Source organism: Oncorhynchus gorbuscha, linkage group LG16 (genome assembly GCF_021184085.1).
Source record: "Oncorhynchus gorbuscha isolate QuinsamMale2020 ecotype Even-year linkage group LG16, OgorEven_v1.0, whole genome shotgun sequence".
Taxonomy (NCBI): Eukaryota; Metazoa; Chordata; class Actinopteri; order Salmoniformes; family Salmonidae; genus Oncorhynchus; species Oncorhynchus gorbuscha.
In genome coordinates, this window is record NC_060188.1 from 53,579,502 (window position 1) to 53,599,969 (window position 20,468).

At 40.5% G+C, this 20,468-nt stretch overlaps 1 protein-coding gene across 2 annotated transcripts in view; it reads right to left on the reverse strand.

Moving 5' to 3' along the window:
* Positions 1-20,468, reverse strand: part of LOC124000897 (opioid-binding protein/cell adhesion molecule-like) — a 412,918-nt gene that overhangs the window by 13,920 nt on the left and 378,530 nt on the right. For both annotated transcript variants that reach the window (XM_046307575.1, XM_046307574.1), the window contains one exon: positions 558-692. In XM_046307575.1, coding sequence (XP_046163531.1) covers positions 558-692 — 135 coding nt within the window. The remainder of the gene's footprint in view (positions 1-557; positions 693-20,468) is intronic.

Here is a 20,468-nt window from a genome sequence, read left to right on the forward strand (position 1 = left end):
CGGTACATATCCACTTTTATCATTAAAGGTAAACTCAGCAATATGACATCATCACAGACAGTTGGGCAACTTTCTGCTGCTTACAGAAATCAACAACAACATTCTGATCTGCCATTCTGATCTGACACTATTGGGTCTTCCTAATGTGGGTATGTCTCACGGGATGGTGCACATTGGAAATGTTTTTGCAGTCTTGAAAGATTGAAATTATGCTTTTAAGAATTATGTCATATTGCTGTGTCTACCTACCTGATAACCATTCACTTTCTGTCCTTCAAACTGAACTGTTTCAAACAGATGAAGTATCTGTTATCCTGAATAATCTGTGAAGTCCTTCAATATGTTTTCTGTTGATACCAATGTACACGCTAGCTTGCATGTTAAACTAACAGAAGGCTTCTTAAATGAATTTATTTACCCCAGTAAGCTCTTAAAACAAGCTTGGGTCAACAAAGACTTGAAAAACAATGTAGCTGATAAAAGAGCCATATTAGCTGACTATTTAGCTTTGTTTGAGTGTTGAGCTGTTTGCCATCATTGTTTGTTTTTATGCTTACAATTGACTGTGACTTTCACCGTCCTCACATCCGGGGCTGAGATGTCATTGGAGGAGATGCATTCATAGGATCCCGACTGTTCTTTAGTGATCGCTGTCATATCAACGTATTCCCCTTCAGTGACGAATTTGTGGCCTAAAAAAGAACACAAAACATCCGTGTTTAAATGTAGAAAGCATACAGAGGTGCACAAGGTATTACCAAAACCCCCCAGGTGATTGAAATGCAGTTTCAATTACCTGACTAATAATTTATATTTGACCGAAAATGGCTCCCCAAAAGCCACATAACAACTCAAACCTTGATAATTACATAAAAATACATAGAACCATAACAAATTCCTAGCAGCAGCCGTTGAATTTGACATACACAGATGCACGTACACAATACTTCAGTTTGCAACCAGGTTAAGCAGGTGTCATATCCAAGATTCGTGGAAATCAACATTTCAAGCTGTCTGCCGCATTGACAAAGGTAGCCTGTAGACTATACAACCTTACGATGTTTTCTTGCTAGAGAGTGCGGACCGTACTTTTTCTCTATACATCAGACACTACAACATAACATTTCTTCACCTGTTCGCTAAATATTTGAATGCAGGAGCCACTCGGTGTGGAAATTCTCAAGAGATACAGTAGCAGGGTCTTGTACACAACATCAGCAGGTACCACATTACAGAAACACTGACACTCAAAATGTTATCGAATGTCAACACACATAGCATAAAATCACATTTCCCCAGACATCAGCAGTCTTGTAGGATAATCACTGCTCTCGCAATGGACATCATAAAGTCTCTAAAGTCTTGCTATTCAAAGAAACGTGCCAGTTTCAGTTATTTATCCTCTGTGTGTGTGTGGATGACTGTGTGTGTATGTGTGTGTGTGTGTGTGTGTGCGTGCGTGCGTGCGTGCGTGCGTGTGTGTGTGTGTGTGTGTGTGTGTGTGTGTGTGTTTCTTTCTGTGTGTGTGGAGGGGGAAATGGGGCTGAGACTAAAATGAAGAGACACCTTTACTTGGAGATAACCCCCTCCCAATCAGCTGAAATGTCACATACGACATTAGCATGATCTCATTACTTTCCAAAAGCCCTGGTCCCACCAGCAGCTGCTACTGCAGCTTACAGGGGACTGACTAGAAAGGTTGTGCTGGGCTGGGTTGTTACTTTTAACTTTAATGGGAAACGGAAGCACAGGTAATTGAACATTTGTATTTTGTGTTTCTATCAACATTACGCAGATTGAGACGAAGAAGTGGAAATTGAGTTATTGACCATTACTGTGTTATTTTATGGTTGCAGGGTGAGTGATGGCAAGGTTAACCTAAGATAATTTGGGCTTTAGCGTGACAGTAATTCCTTGTCCAAAAGATGGGCGGAAATGGTTAGGCCTGTATTTTCAGTCCAATCAATGAAATAATGATGTTAAGTTGTTAAATGAAAGGGAAAAAGTTTGCGTACTTTCTTAAGATTTGTGATAGAGTTACTCTGCTTTTGTATCTCAGCAGCATATTCTACTTTAAGATTGAACAGATGGTAATAGCGTGTGCAGGCACTCTTGATTGTTGTGATTTTGCTAATTGGCCCAATGAAGACCATGATGAGTTGAACTAGGTGACAAAACAACTAGACCTTCTGGCATTCTATGTTTACCTACCCTGACTCATGTTGGGCCTTCATTTATACATTCATATCAGTAGTGGTATGTAAGCTACAATAACCAGAGTAAGCATAGAAATATCCAGGACTTGAGTAGGAGAAAGTTTGAAAGTAAAGTCATGTCTCTCATGGTTGATCTTAAAATGAACCTTGTGTCAAAGCAAAAAACATGTCTTCTGTTCTAATATTCATGCCAGTTTTTGGGGGGTCTGGAGGGATTTGAGAAACACATCAAACGTGACTACATTTACATAGAAATATTATGCCAATAACTTGCCTCACAGATGAGCCATATATTCCAAACACTGTTTCCTTCTCTTTTGCAACTTTTGTAAGAGTTTGAAATTTGCTGCGCACATAGGCTCTGCCTGACTCAACCCTATTCATATTTTATTATTTTCCTCATCACACGTTTTCATATTATTTCCACAACACTGGAGAAAGAACAGCACCACTCGTGTACAATTGACAATAATTAATGTTTGCAGAGCGGTTTCTGCTTCAGCATAAGTTGTCTTAGCAACCAAGGCTGTTTCACCGTTTGCTGCTAAACCAGTTAACAATTCTAGAGAGAAATAATGTTTTTGTAATGCTACCCGTAATGGTCCCCGGATGTTTGTGTCCAGTTTTCCGTTAGTAAGGGAGCATTTTATGTACAGTATGTGGGCAAAAACCTAATGTGAACCAATTTAGCATGTTTTAGAGTTAGAGTTAGGAGAATATTCCCTTAATGTCAAACAGAACTTACCCAGAATCCAGTTGCAATGTTCACTTAAGTCAAAATACTTTAAAGTACTACTTCAGTAGTTTTTGGAGGTATCTGTACTTTACTTCACTATTTATATTTTTGAGAACGTTTGCTTTTACTCCATTACATTCCTAAAGATATTACTATACTTTTTACTCCATACATTTTCCTTGACAGCCAAATGTAAATTTTGAATGCTTAGCGGGACAGGAAGGTGGTCCAATTCACGCACTTATCATGAGAATATCCCTGGTCATCACTACTGCTTCTGATTGAGTGGACTCACTAAACACACAAGCTTTGTTTGTAAATGTGATTGTTGGAGTCTGTCCCTGGCAATCCGTAAATAAAAAATAAAATGGTGGTTTCTGGTTTGCTTAAAATAAGGAATTTGAAATTATTTATATTTTTCATTTTCCTTTTGATATTTAAGTATATTTTAGCAATTATATTGAGTTTTGATACTTAAGTATATTTAAAACCAAATAATTTTTTACTTTTACTCAAGTAATATTTTTTTTGGTGACTTTCACTTTTACTTGAGTCATTTTCTACTAAGGTATCTTGACTTTTACTAAAGTATGACAATGAGATACTTTTTCTACCGTTGCCATGTTCTCAGAATATCTATTATTAATGTTCTAGACATGTTTCCCTGGAAGGCTGCAAGAACATTCCCATGTCCAGTTTTCTTAGGGTTAGGGCAATATTCCATCAACATCCCACCAAACATATACAGAACATGATTGGTCTAATGTTGGTGGGACATTTTACATTGTTTTATTTTAGATACACTACCGGTCAAAAGTTTTAGAACACCTACTCATTCAAAGGTTTTTATGTATTCTTACTATTTTCTACATTGTAGAATAATAGTAAAGAGATCAAAACTGTGAAATAACACATATGGTATCATGTAGTAACCAAAAAAAGTCTTAAACAAATCTAAATCTATTTTATATTTGAGATTCTTCAAAGTAGCCACCCTTTGCCTTGATGACAGCTTTGCACACTCTTGGCATTCTCTCAACCAACTTCATGAGGTAGTCACCTGGAATGCATTTCAATTAATAGGTGTGCCTGTTAAAGTTCATTTTTGGAATTTCTTTCCTAATGCGTTTGGGCCAATCATTTGTGTTGTGACAAGGTAGGGGTGGTATACAGAAGATATCCCTATTTGGTAAAAGACCAAGTCCATATTATGGACAAGAATAGCTCAAGTAAGCAATGAGAAATGACAGTCCGTCATTACTTTAAGATATGAAGGTCAGTCAATCCGGAAAATGTCAAGATCTTTGAAAGTTTCTTGAAGTGCAGTCGCATAAACCATCAAGTGCTATGATGAAACAGACTTCATGAGGACCGCCACAGGAAAGGAAGACCCAGAGTTACCTCCGCTGCAGAGGACAAGTTCATTAGAGTTACCAGCCTCAGAAATTGCATCACAGATTTCCAGTAACAGGCACATCTCAACATCAACTGTTCAGAGGATCAGGCCTTCATGATCGAATTGCTGAAAAGAAACCACTACTAAAGGACCCCAATAAGAAGAAGAGAATTGCTTGGGCAAAGAAACATGAGCAATGGACGTTAGACCGGTGGAAATCTTTGTGAGATGCAGAGTATGTGAACTGATTATCTCCGCATGTGTGGTTCCCACCGTGAAGCATGGAGGTGGTGTGATGGTGTGGGGGTGCTTTAGTGGTGACATTGTCAGTGATTTATTTAGAATTCAAGGCACACTTAACCAGCATGGCTAAAGCATTTTGCAGTGATACGCTATCCCATCGGGTTTGCACTTTGTGGGACTATCATTTATTTTTCAACAGGACAATGATCAAACACACCTCCAGGCTGTGTAATGGCTTTTTGACCAATAAGGAGAGTGATAAAGTGCTGCATCAGATGACCTGGCCTCCACAATCAACCGACCTAAACCCAATTTAGATGGTTTTTGGATGAGTTGGACTGCAGAGTGAAGTAAAAGCAGCCAACAAGTGCTCAGCATATGTAGGAACTCCTTCAAGGCTATTGTAAAAGCATTCCAGGTGAAGCTGGTTGAGAAAATGCCAAGAGTGTGCAAAGCTGTCAAGGCAAAGGGTGGCTACTTTGAAGAATCTAAAATGTAAAATATATTTTGATTTGTTGACCACTTTTTTGGTTACTACATGTGTTATTTCATCATGTTGATGTCTTCACTATTATTCTACAATGTAGAAAATAGTAAAAATAAATAAAAAGACTATTAATAAGTAGGTGTGCCCAAACTTTTGGCTGGTTCTGTATTTACAGTGCATCCGGAAAGTATTCAGACCCCTTGACCTTTTCCACATTTTGTTATGTTACAGCCTTATTCTAAAATTGATTAAATAGTTTTTTCCCTCATCAATTTACACACAATACCCCAAAATGACAAAGCAAAAATTGATTTTTAGAAATGTTTATCACATTTACATTAGTATTCAGACCATTTACTCAGTACTTTGTTGAAGCACCACTGACAGCGATTACAACCTCAATTCTTCTTGGGTATGACGCTACAAACTTGGCACACCTGTATTTGGGGAGTTTCTCCCATTCCTCTCTGCAGATCCTCTCAAGTTCTGTCAGGTTGGATGGGGAGCGTTGCTGCACAGCTATTTTCAGGTCTCTCCAGAGATGTGTTTTGGTATGCTTTACCAGATCTGTGCCTCAACATAATCCTGCCTCGAAGCTCTACGGACAACTTCTTCGACCTCATGGCTTGGTTTTTGCTCTTACATCCACTGTCATCTGTGGGACTTATATAGACAAGTATGTGCCTTTCAAAATCATGTCCAATCAATTGAATTTACCACAGGTGGACTCCAATCAAGTTGTAGAAACATCTCAAGGATGACCAATGGAAACAGGATGCAATTGAGCACAATTTTGAGTCTCATGGCAAAGGGTCTGAATATTTATGTAAATGGGGTATTTCTGTTTTTTAAGTTTAATACATTTGCTAAAATTTCTAAAAACCTGTTTTCACTTTGTCATTATGGGCTATTGTGTGTAGATTGCTGAGGAACATTTTGTATTTAATCCATTTTAGAATGAGGCTGTAACGTAACAAAATGTGGATAAAGTCAAGGGGTATGAATAATTTCCGAACGCACTGTATATACTGTACTGTATATACATGTACCCAATTTCATGATATCCAATTGGTAGTTACAGTCTTGGCCCATCACTGCAACTCCCGTACAGACCTGGGAGAGGCACACTTTCTTGAGTGTACTTTTAACAGAGTTGAGAAAACACAGTTCTCAACTTCTATGCTGTCATTATCACAACGTGACTTAAGTGTGACAACCACTCACCCAGCTGCTGTTTGGACGATAGGTCTTGCAAGATAGCCTAAGCCTAGATACCATGTGGTTAGCTTTGAAGATAATTAGGTTCAGTATCTTAAGCAATGACACTGGTAGTTCATTCAGAAGGTTAGGCACAGCCACTGTAGCACAGCTACTCAAATCAAGCAGTTAGCCACTACTGCATGGCCTGTATGCCCCTATTCTATTATTGGAGAGTCTGGAGGGACTCCTTGCCCCCCTTAAGTCTACATTTAGGATCACTAGAAAGCTTTGTTAATGCTTTACAACACTGACATTAAGGTCTGCAAACCAAAGCAAACATGACACCATTTCCATGTTATTTAACCCAAATAGTGTATGTTAAGTCGCTAGCCGTTAGTAATGTACTGTAGCTTCTAGCTGCACAACTGTTGCTTGCAACCAGTGCAACATATTAACTGTTATGTTTTTGTGTCAAATTAATACCTGCACAACTGGGTTTGTTTGTTTGGGTTTGGATCGACTGCTTGTGAAACTTCACAAACTCTTTCAAGAGAAACCTTTATGTAAAATATTATCATATTTCACACTTTGTGTAGCGGCTCAAATCACCTTAGAGCATTGAATAAAGAAATCTGCCAGCAGTCATGAAAAAGGGGAGAGATTTGTTAACTAGTGTTTATCCAAGAAGTTGTTCTATTGCCTGATTCAAAACAAATGATAGAGCACAATCAGAAAGGAAAGGGCAAGATTCTCCAAAGGCAATTTTTCATCTCAGAGCCTTTTATCTGGGAACATATTCAAAGAACAAGTTCTTAAGAGGATGGATATACACTAGGCTATTATGATCAGTGCCTTGGGTGACTGTTACTCCGCATAGCTTGTATGTTAGTTATTAAACATAATACTCAAAAGCTCAAGTGCACCTAGTCCATAGGTATATTAGGAAATGCACAGACAGAACCACTGGACTGTTGCACTTTGCATCACTCACTACCCATTCCTGAAACAGGGCACAGATAAGGTCGGCCAGTGGCTACATCTGCCATGTGGGTTGTTCAGATCTTTACGTTACTCCTAAAAAAGAATGATATGATGGAATAGAAATCCTAGCCAATATTAGAAAAATATCTTAAACGTCTACAAACATTTTAAACCAAAGATGTATCAGTGAATTATATATCAGTTTGAATCATATTGATATTAACACATACCAATATTCAACTAGAATGTAACATTTCTAAGTTAATCACACAAACAAAAGAATCCCACAGGAGTTGATAAACATACATCATCATATTTAATCCAATTTCACTTCCCCACTTCTTTTCTTTCAGTAACACATTCTTGATTTGCTTCAGAAGACAGGACATTGTGCCTCAAAAAGTGCCTCAACTTTTCTAAACTGAATGACAGATTTTCCTTGAATACTCTGACACAGACAACAAAGGAACTGGAAATGACTGTAAATTGTCAACAGCAGAGCGATTTCTCCAAAGCCCATGCTAAATTCAACACAAAACCACAATCTTTACAGATCAAATCAACTATTTTCAAACTACAATACTCTCTTCCCTTCACCTTCTATTGTGTGTGGTTCTACAACAAAGTGATTGCATTGACAACGGAGACAGATCATCTGTGCATTAGAAAAGTAAATGAGAAACATATAAATAAACACCCAATGGGAGAATGCAGCTTTTGATTGACTCCGATGCCAACCGATCGCTGATTTGTGTTAGGCGTAAACAAAGCCAGAGGCCCATTGCAATTACAGCCAACAGCCTCCCTAAGAATCCTGCGGCCATTATGGAATTGTCTGTCCACAGTGAGAGAAGGCTTATTAGATTGTTAAAGGGCGAGAGTGACTGGGACATTGTGAGGAGAAATGAATAACAGAGCCATTCCATCTCTTCCACCTCTGGTTTAAAGCCCCAGTGATAAGTTAGGTCCCGGCGACATTACTGTGATTAGCATCGAAAACAACGGGCTCTCCACATTACACTTCATGTGGACTTGTTTGCATCAATCACCGAGTTCTCTGAGGAGGATGGAGTAGCTTGATGAGAGTGGAGAGTGAGCGCACGTTTGCCATTGACAAGTACCTTGGTTGTAAGAACCACATCTTTGGGGTTTGTCACACTTTTATGAGGGAAAACAACACACACACATGCACACGCACACAGCATCAACATAGACAGACACTGAACTGTGGTAATTTAACCCTTCAACCAAATAACCATATACACTGTCCTTTGGATAGTGGAACATTATTGAAACACATGGAAACTGCTGCGTGTGAAAAACAGTTCTTGACACACTCAAACCAGTGCGCCTGGCACCTGCTACCATATCCCGTTCAAAGGCACTTAAATATGTTATCTTGCCCATTTACCCTCTGAATGGCACACATACACAATCCATGTCTCAATTGTCTCAAGGCTTAAAAATCCTTATATAACCTATATCCTCCCCTTCATCTACACTGTTTGGAAGTGGATTTAACAAGTGACAACAATAAGGGATCATAGCTTCCACCTGGATTCACCTGGTCAGTCTGTCATAGAAAGAGTAGGTGTTCTTAATGATTTGTACACTCAGTGTATGTTGGTGTTTCCTTTCTTTTGGCAGTTATCTGTATATCTCATTCAGTCAGTTAAAATGGGCCGGTGGATACTGTTACACTAATCTGATATGAAGTCTGTCCTATAATTGAAGCCCATGGTCTGTCTCGTTGTATTCTCCGTATTTCCCCAGTCCATTCAGCTTGAGCTGGCTAAGGGGAGCAAGGTTGTCTGTCGCTTTAGCTCCTGCCTTTCTGGTTTGCAGTAAATTAATATAAACGCATTATGGGATGACGTTCTACTTATAATGAGATTTTAGAGAGCTAATGACTTTATAATAAACCATTGACCATTATTAATGTTTGTCAACAAATCAAAATGCAGTATGCAATCACCGCTGGATGGAATGGTTCCTAATAGGTCTTCAAAGTGTTGATTATGACTTTTGTCTACGTTAAACAATTAGGAGACTGCTGAGAAACCTGATACGGGGTGGTTATATTGAAAGTCATGGGAGTGCACCGGGGACTTCGCTATTACTGTATAACAGAAAGAAGAGGACAAAGCATTATCTTAGCAGGATAGAGGCACATTCACAGACAGGCACACAATAGGTTCACTTTAAGTGATTTACACCCTGGTTAATCCATAACCTTACTATTTAGATCTTTAGTCTTTTTGCAGGGCAGATTAGGACACTTCAGAATTTGTGCAGTTAACAGGTGTGTAAGTGTAGTGATGTAATGCATGTAAACACTTAGGTACTTTAGCTGTAAATGAAAACCGGTAACTCTGAATGCACTTTGAATCCACATTGTAGCACTATTACATCACAAGTTGCTGTTTCACATAACCTCTGATGAGCAAAGTCAACGATGTTAGCCAAACAGTATGGTTGTGTGTTTCTCAAAATATTCCTCTCATTGAGCACTCTGACCTCTCCTCAATGCTCCGGGCATCAATCCAACACACTAAAAATACTAGCACATGGAAGTGAATAGGAAATGTGATTCTAAGACATTACAATGTTCATTGGAAATGGACTGTATACATGTATGCTGTATTCTGTCAAAGCCTGTCAAGGGAGTTATTCATATTTGTTGGTTTAATATTGGCTAATATAAGGCTTAATGATGTAAGTAAGTACTACGTACAGTATAGATGGAAGATCATCATGGACCGTGAATCAATTATGTTCATCACAGCTTTTAATCAAGAGTTGTGTATGGATCTCTGCTGTCATTTGTGGAAGCCTTCCCAATATTTTTACCTCAACACTTACTGTAATTTCAATCCATTACCATGCTGTGAGTCTCATCCATGTAAAATCTTGGATCTGCTGTCAAAATAGAAATACTAATAAAATAAAATAAATCTAATGACAGAAAAAAAGTGTCCACATTCAGAATACCTACAAGCTATTCAATTATTTGTCAGCTCTTGTTAAAGTATTTTACTAGTCTCATCCTAATGCATTTTGATAGGCGTGTAATTCCCCCTCCTGTCCAATTTGTGGGATATTTTATTTAAAGCCTTTTGAAACGAAATTGCTCTCTCAATTATCCTCCTTATTTCATTAATACTAGCCCTACATTGTGAGAACTGCTCACCAGTTCAGTTAATTTTTTATTCTATCTTAATCTCCAAACCTTTTGCATAGAGGTCAGAGGCACATATTGTGAGAGAAATCCTATTGTTACAGCCAGTGGACAATTTGAGAACTAAGTTGTATTCAGTAGTTGTATTCAGGCACTAGAAGGGAGAACACGTTTTGATACGAGGAGTGAAATGGGGATTTAAAACTTGACCTTGTCCAGTAACAAAAAACAGCTGTTGGATAGGGCACATAAACGGTGTGCCCTCCTGAACACCATCTGGTTACGGAATTGGTTTTTCTATACACTTTAACTTCTTTACTGTAGCTGTGTAAAGCTGTGCCAGTTGATAACAAAAGGTAACCACTTACTAACTGAGCTTCCCTCTTACATATTATATTGAATTATAAATGAGACAATAATGCTTAATACTATTTATTGAACTACCAATGCATGAAGGGGGAATTCCGACCCAAGTTAAGCGGGCGTAAATGAAACTTATTTCCTTTTGTATGCACTTTTTCTCTACACTTATTCTTTTCTACTACATTTTTTTGACCAGCTTTTTCTTTGGGGGAGGGAGAGTTAAAGGTATATTCATGTCAATTGACACAGTTTATACCACATGTACCCATAGGCTGCAACATACAGAGACATTATCATATTTATCAACAGGATTTTGTAATAATACAATTGGTATGGAAATAAAAGAGTAGCAAAAACAGGTAGGCCCACCCAAACTCCCCAACCTAACATGTCTCCTTCCAAACCCCCCACATTCATTTGAGGGTATTTTCATCCATATTGGGTGAACCATATTGGGTGAACCATTTAGTGAACCATTTAGAAATTACTTTTAGGGGACCAAAAGTATTGGGACAAATTCACTTATATGTGTATTAAAGTAGTCAAAAGTTTAGTGCTTGGACCCATATTCCTAGCATACAATCATTACATCAAGCTTGTGACTCTACAAACTTGTTGGATGCATTTGCTGTTTGTTTTGGTTGTGTTTCAGATTATTTTGTGCCCAATAGAAATGAATGTTAAATAATGTATTTTGTTATTTTGGAGTCACTTTTATTGTAAATAAGGATAGCCTATGTTTCTAAACACTTCTAAATGAATGTGGATGCTACCATGATTACGGATAGTCCTGAATGAATCACGAATAATAATGAGTGAGAAAGATACAGATGCACAAATATCATACTCCAAAACATGCTAACAGGGGAGATTAGCATATTTTTGTTTGGGGGGGGGGGTGTGGTATTTATGCCTCTGTAACTTTCTCACTCATCATTATTCACAATACACTCAGGATTATCCATTTCTTGGAGCATTGTTATATCAATATGGTTTCTTGCTAGAATATCAAGACAGCCGGAACGCATGATATGAATATTAAGGCCTTTGCAATTCCATGAGAGAATATAGTGTTGCCATTATTTTTCTGAAATGTAACTGTTATCTTTAGTGTTGATAAGCCCATGTGAGTAAAATAAAAGCAGGACCCACAGGGAAACCCACCCATTTGTCATTCTCCACCCTGAAGACCCTTCCTGTAAACGGTTCCCCCTTTGCCTCCCTTCGCTGCCCCCCTCCACCAGGCCCCCCCTCCTCCCTAGGCCCTAACCTTTCCTCCCCGGCTCCCCCTGCCCTGCACTATAATTACAGGGTTGTAGCTTGATGGCGAGTGGCAGCCTTACCTATGAAATCTCTTAATACACAGTATATTTTTGGTCTTAAGGTATTAAAAGAATTACAATAATAAAGTAAAACCAAATGAGTAACCAATTCAGACCTTTACAATTAAGTTAGCAGACTTTACGAGTGGGTGTGTGTAACAAAGAAAAAAATATGAAAATTAAGACAAAAATCCCATATGACAGATATGCAAGCCTAATGCCTAAACAGTCAAAAATAGGATAGATGTAGGATCCATATATTGTCCATCATTGTGTAAATGACCTGGACCATAGGCAATATAATTATAACAAGTTCAATGCTCAGCAATAATAGTAATTTTCTTCCTTGTACCCACACATAAGAGGTGTCTTCATAATATTCTTATGCTGAGGACAGCATCATAGCCATAGGCTAGGCTGCTTGATTCCGCATGGATAGCATACCTGAATAATGAGCCAGTCATGCGGTTCCATCTGTTGGCTTTTCCCCTTGTGTGTTGGGTTTGATGTGCTTCTTGAAGAAGTCTTGAGCTGGGACCCAGCTTCTCCTGCACGAACAGTTCAAAAAAAAGATTGCTTTTGAAGGAAGATGGGTTGTCCGCTTCCAAACCAGTTTCAAGACCTGTGACCCACACACTGAATTTACGGGAATTATTTTCAAGTGATTCCTTTTTCTCTTTAATGAGTTTGATTATCCCTTCCAACTTAGTTTGCGCGGTTTCCAGGTCATGGAGTCACACCTCTGTCCCATTGGCTGTCTTCTCCAGGCTTTCCAATTTGGTTGAATAGGTATCCCCTTTAGCAGGTATCCACTTTGTAAATTGAGGGGCAGAGGTAATCTCCTCACGAACAATCTCTCGTATAGTGGCGGCCATCTCTTTCTGTTGCCTGGTGTTGTGAGCCACCATGTTCCCACGGTTGAATTGTTGACAGACAAATTCTAGATGCTGGATTGTAATAGACCTGCTAGTTATTTCTCGTCAAACAATGAATGTCCCACACCTTAATAAAATGTTTAGTATTGACAAGTTTTGGGAAATACAGTAAGTCAGTTCATTCAAAGTAATTTGCAAAAGAAAGCATGCCTGCCACCGGAACTGGAAACCATCTGAACAAGTAAAGTCAGGATTTCAGTCACTCCACACGAATTCTGATCTTGAACATAAGCATGAGAATAGCATGCTATTCACCCGCTGTACTTTTGGGGTGGAGCTCACAGAAATTAAGGTTTGGAGGTGTATATATCGTATATATCGTATTCTAACCTGGACTGTCACGCCCTGGTCGAAGTATTTTGTGTTTATCTTCATGTATTGGGTCAGGCCAGGGTGTGGCATGGGTTTTAGTATGTGGTGTGTATATATTGGGATTGTAGCTAGTGGGGTGATCTCCCCCGTCTGTTCAGCGCAGCCAGAGCTGCCAGCCTGCATGGAGCAGCCAGAGCTGCCAGCCTGCATGGAGCAGTCAGAGCTGTCAGTCTGCATGGAGCAGCCAGAGATGTCAGTCTGCATGGAGCAGCCAGAGATGTCAGTCTGCATGGAGCAGCCAGAGCTGTCAGTCTGCATGGAGCAGCCAGAGCTGTCAGTCTGCATGGAGCAGCCAGAGCTGTCAGTCTGCATGAAGCAGCCAGAGCTGTCAGTCTGCATGAAGCAGCCAGAGCTGCCAGTCTGCAAGGAGCTGCCAGTCTGCAAGGAGCTGCCAGTCTGCATGGAGCCGCCAGAGCTGCTAGTCTGTAAGAAGCCGCCAGAGCTGTCAGCCTACATGGAGCAGCCAGAGCCGCCAGTCAGCGTGGAGCAGCCAGAGCCGCCAGTCAGCATGGAGCAGCCAGATCTTTCAGTCTGCCAGGATCCGCCAGTCAACCAGACTCTTCCAGATCTGCCAGTCAACCAGACTCTTCCAGATCCACCAGTCAACCAGACTCTTCCAGATCCGCCAGTCAGCCAGACTCTTCCAGATCCGCCAGTCAGCCAGACTCTTCCAGATCTGCCAGTCAACCAGACTCTTCCAGATCTGCCAGTCAACCAGACTCTTCCAGATCTGCCAGTCAACCAGACTCTTCCAGATCTGCCAGTCAGCCGGGATCCGCCAGTCAGCCAGGATCCGCCAGATCCGCCAGTCAGCCAGGATCTAGTAGATCTATCTACCTGCCTGAGCTTCCTCTCACTCCTGAGCTTCCTCTCACTCCTGAGCCTCCTCACACTCCTGAGCTTCCGCCAGTCCCGCACCGGAGCCGCCACCATGGACAGACGCCCACCCGGACCCTCCCTATTGTTTTGAGGTGCGTTCGGGAGTCCGCACCTTGGGGGGGTTCTGTCACGCCCTGGTCGAAGTATTTTGTGTTTATCTTCATGTATTGGGTCAGGCCAGGGTGTGGCATGGGTTTTTGTATGTTGTGTATATATTGGGATTGTAGCTAGTGGGGTGATCTAGCAAAGTCTATGGCTGTCTGGAGTGGTTCTCAATCAGAGGCAGGTGTTTATCGTTGTCTCTGATTGGGAACCATATTTAGGCAGCCATATTCTTTGAGTTTGTCGTGGGTGATTGTCCTTAGTGTCCTTGTTCCTGTCTATGTGTTAGTGTACACAAGTATAGGCTGTTTCGGTTTTCGTTATGTTTATTGTTTTTTGTAGTGTTTGTATTTAGATTCGTGTTACGTTTGTTTATTAAAACATGAATCGCAATCTACACGCTGCATTTTGGTCCGACTCTCCTTCACACCAAGAGAACCGTTACATGGACTTAGTTCCCTCAGAATTCAAACACTTTTATGTTCCGGTCAAATGATGAATAAGCTCAAGCAACATGTCGATTCCAAGTGGAACAACATCTACTTACTGTTTTTTCGATAGAAATAACACTATTCTCCATGCACTGTAATTTAGATTTTTTAAAGAGCTATTGATAAGAGCGAGGTAAATGAGTAAGCCGTTAGGACAAGGGGATTGTAAATCTAAATTACAATTGTTTTATATATGTTTTACCTTATGATCGCTGGAGATAAATGTGAAACCAGTCATAACGGCAGCAAACTAAACCACATCAACATATCAGCTTTTCCACAGTAAAGTTTATGAAATTCTAGCCTCATCACTTGCAGGGATGAAATTTGGAAACCCAGACTGTAGGCTTCTGTAGCCATTCATATATAGTATAGCGCCAAACCTACCAAGTTGGTTTGTGATTTCTAGAAATATATGCCTGGACTTTTCACTGTATTTTTAAAAACAATTTGTATCGTGTTAAATATTAGACACAGTCAGATGCCACCATCAGTCATACCCACATACATTTATAACTGTCACTTTAGTGTTCATTTCCGTACATTTGCATCATGCCATCACATTGCTACCTTTCTTTCCTCTGTCACGTTTGACTAGTAGTTCCTGAAGATCGCAAGCAAACGTGGATCATATTAGGCTAACGTATTACAAGTTGTGCAATAATTTGGGATATCATTATGTAATGCAGACCATATGCAGCAGTTTATAACTGGAGGATGGTGCTAGGTTTACGATGACTAGACCGTTGTCATCACAGTTCCATGATTAGTGAGGATTATTAGGGTAGATTTATAGGACTATTGTTCAAATCAAATAACATATTATTTGTCATATCTTATTTGTAAAAAAAGTGGTGTAGACTAACAGTGAAAGGCTTACTTACGGGCCCTTCCCAACAATGCAGAGACATTTTTTTTGGTAATAGAAAGGTAATATAACACGAGGAATACATATGAATGAGTAACAAATTGGCTATATAAACGGCGTACCAGTACTGAGTCGATGTGCAGGGGTACGAGGTAATGGAGGTAGATACAGTGCCTTCAGAAAGTATTCACACCTCCTGACTTATTCCACATCTTGTTGTGTTACAGCCTGAATTCAAAATGGATTAAGTTTATATTTTTTTCTCACCCATCTACACACAATGACAAAGCTAAAACATGTTTTTTTTGTTCCATTTTTGGGGAAAATTAAATACAAAAATATCTCATTTACATAAGTATTCACACCCCTGAGTCAATATTTTGAAGAATCAACTCTGACAGCAATTGCAGAGTATTTCTGGATAAGTCTCTAAGAGCTTTCCAGACCTGCAAACGTGCAATTTGCTCATTATTCTTTTCTAAATTATTCAAGATCTGTCAAATTGGTTGTTGATCATTGCTCGACAACCATTTTTAGGTGTTGCCATATAGATTTTCATGCAGATTTAAGAAAAACTATAACTCGGCCACTAAGGAACATTCACTGTCTTATTGGTAAGCAATCCCAGTCTAGATTTGGCCTTGTGTTTTAGGTTATTGTCCCGCTGAAAGGTGAAATCATTTGGCAGTGGTTGTTGGAAAGCAGACTGAACCTGGTTTTCCTCTAGGATTTTGCCTGTGCCATTCCATTTATTTTTCATTTCGAAAACCTCCCTAGTCCTTAATGATTACAAGCATACCCATAACATGATTACAGTCCCCACTATCCTTGAAAATAGGAAGAGTGGTACTCAGTTCCGTTGTATTATACACAGCTAAAAAAAAGAAAGGGAACACTAAAATAACACATCCTAGATCTGAATGAATGAAATATTCTTATTAAATACTTTTTTCTTTACATAGTTGAATGTGCTGACAACAAAATCACACAAAAATTATCAATGGAAATCAAATGTATCAACCCATGGAGGTCTGGATTTAGAGTCACACTCAAAATTAAATTGGAAAACCACACTACATGCTGATCCAACTTTTATGTAATGTCCTTAAAACAAGTCAAAATTAGGCTCAGTAGTGTGTGTGGCCTCCACGTGCCTGTATGACCACCCTACAACACCTGGGCATGCTCCTGATCAGGTGGCGGAGGGATCTCCTCCCAGACCTGGACTAAAGCATCCGCCAACTCCTGGACAGTCTGTGGTGCAACGTGGCATGGTGGATGTCCCAGATGTGCTCAATTGGATTCAGGTCTGCCTTCCTCTTGCAGGAACTGCTGACACACTCCAGCCACATGAGGTCTAACATTGTCTTGCATTAGAAGGAACCCAGGGCCAACCGCACCAGCATATGGTCTCACAAGGGGTCTGAGGATCTCATCTCAGTACCTAATGGCAGTCAGGCTACCTCTGGCGAGTACATGGAGGGCTGTGCGGACCCCCAAAGAAATGCCACCCCACACCATGACTGACCCACCGCCAAACCGGTCATGCTGGAGGATGTTGCAGGCAGCAGAAAGTACTCCACGGCGTCTCCAGACTCTGTCACGTCTGTCACATGTGCTCAGTGTGAACCTGCTTTCATCTGTGAAGAGCACAGGGCACCAGTGGCGAATTTGCCAATCTTGGTGTTCTCTGGCAAATGCCAAACGTCCTGCACAGTGTTGGGCTGTAAGCACAACCCCCACCTGTGGACGTCGGGGCCCTCATACCACCCTCATTGAGTCTGTTTCTGACCGTTTAAGGAGACACACGCACATTTGGGGCCTTTTGGAGGTAATTTTGCAGGGCTCTGGCAGTGCTCCTCCTGCTCCTCCTTGCTCCTTGCACAAAGGCGGAGGTAGCGGTCCTGCTGCTACGGCCTCCTCCACGTCTCCTGATGTACTGGCCTGTCTTCTGGTAGCGCCTCCATGCTCTGGACACTACGCTGACAGACACAGCAAACCTTCTTGCCACAGCTCGCATTGATGTGCCATCCTGGATGAGCTGCACTACCTGAGCCACTCTCATGCTACCACTAGAGTGAAAGCACCGCCAGCATTCAAAAGTGACCAAAACACCAGCCAGGAAGCATAGGAACTGAGAAGTGGTCTGTGGTCACCACCTGCAGAACCACTTCTTTATTGGGGGTGTCTTGCTAATTGCCTATAATTTCCACCTGTTGTCTATTCCATTTGCACAACAGCATGTGAAATGGATTGTCAATCAGTGTTGCTTCCGAAGTGGACAGTTTGATTGCACAGAAGTGTGATTGACTTGGAGTTACATTGTGTTGTTTAAGTGTTCCCTTTATTTTTTTGAGCAGTGTATTTTCCCCAAACATAACACTTTGTAAAATGTAATTGCTTCGCTACATTTTTAGCAGAATTACTTTAGTGAACTGTTGCAAACAGGATGCACATTTTGTAATATTTGTATTCTATACAGGCTTCCTTCTTTTCACACTGTCAATTAGGTTGGTACTGTGGAGTAACTACAATGTTGCTGATCCATCCTCAGTTTTCTCCTATCACAGCCATTAACTTCATATGGCTGCAGGGGCAGTATTGAGTAGCTTCGATGGAGAGGTGCCCATTGTAAACGGCCAGCGCCTCAGTCTCAGTTGCTAATACAGTGGGGCCAAAGTATTTAGTCAGCCACCAATTGTGCAAGTTCTCCCACTTAAAAAGATGAGAGAGGCATGTAATTATCATCATAGGTACACTTCAACTATGACAGACAAAATGAGAAAAAAAATCCCAAAAATCACATTGTAGGATTTCTAATTAATTAATTTGCAAATTATGGTGGAAAATAAGTATTTGGTAAATAACAAAAGTTTATCTCAATACTTTGTTATATACTCTTTGTTGGCAATGACAGAGGTCAAACGTTTTCTGTAAGTCTTCACAAGGTTTTCACACACTGTTGCTGGTATTTTGGCCCATTCTTCCATGCAGATCTCCTCTAGAGCAGTGATGTTTTGGGGCTGTTGCTGGGCAACACGGACTTTCAACTCCCTCCAAAGATTTTCTATGGGGTTGAGATCTAGAGACTGGCTAGGCCACTCCAGGATCTTGAAATGCTTCTTACGAAGCCATTCCTTCGTTGCCCGGGCGGTTTATTTTTGGGATCACTGTCATGATGAAGGATCCAGCCACGTTTCATCTTCAATGCCCTTGCTGATGGAAGGAGGTTTTCACTCAAAATCTCACGATACATGGCCCCATTCATTCTTTCATTTACACGGATCAGTCGTCCTGGTCCCTTTGCAGAAAAACAGCCCCAAAGCATGATGTTTCCACCCCCATGTTTCACAGTAGGTATGGTGTTCTTTGGATGCAACTCGGCATTCTTTGTCCTCCAAACACGACAAGTTGAGTTTTTTTACCAAAAAGTTATATTTTGGTTTCATCTGACCATATGACATTCTCCCAATCTTCTTCTGGATCATCCAAATGCTCTCTAGCAAACTTCAGACGGACCTGGACACGTACTGGCTTAAGCAGGGAGACACGTCTGGCACTGCAGGATTTGAGTCCCTGGCGGCGTAGTGTGTTACTGATGGTGGGCTGTTACTTTGGTCCCAGCTCTCTGCAGGTCATTCACTAGGTCCCCCTGTGTGTTTCTGGGATTTTTGCTCACCGTTCTTGTGATCATTTTGACCCCACGGGGTGAGAATTGCGTGGAGCCTCAGATCGAGGGAGATTATCAGTGGTCTTGTATGTCTTCCGTTTCCAAATAATTGCTTCCACAGTTGATTTCTTCAATCCAAGCTGCTTACCTATTGCAGATTCAGTCTTCCCAGCCTGGTGCAGGTCTACAATTTTGTTTCTGGTGTCCTTTGACAGCTCTTTGGTCTTGGCCATAGTGGAGTTTGGAGTGTGACTGTTTGAGGTTGTGGACAGGTGTCTTTTATACTGATAACAAGTTCAAACAGGCACCATTAATACAGGCAACGAGTGGAGGACAGAGGAGCCTCTTAAATAAGAGGTTACAGGTCTGTGAGAGCCAGAAATCTTGCTTGTTTGTAGGTGACCAAATACTTATTTTCCACCAGAATTTGCAAATAAATTCATAACAAATCCTACAATGTGATTTTCTGGATTTTTTTCTTCTCATTTTGTCTGTAGTTGAAGTGTACCTATGATGAAAATTACAGGCCTCTCTCATCTTTTTAAGTGGGAGGACTAATACTGACTAATACTTTTTTGCCACTCTGTATATGCATATTATTATTAGTATTGGATAGAAAACACTATAAAGTTTCCAAAACTGTTGTCACGCCCTGGCCTTAGTTATCTTTGTTTTCTTTATTATTTTGGTTAGGCCAGGGTGTGGTATGTGGTATGGCCATGACAACTGTCAAAATATTGTCAGTGAGTACAACAGAACTGATATTGCATGCGAAACCCTGAGGAAAATGAAAACAGGAAGTGGCTTCTATTTCGAAAACTCTATGTTCCATAGCCTCCTTTTGCTGGATTTAAAGGGATATGAACCATATTCATTTTCCTATCGCTTCCACAAGGTGTCAACAGTCTTCAGACATTGTTTCAGGCTTTTATTTTAAAAAAATGAGCCAGAACGATAACATCGCGTCAAGTGGTCACATGAGTTTTGCTCGCGCAACAGAGTTTGAGCAGCCATTGCTTTTCCCTCTCC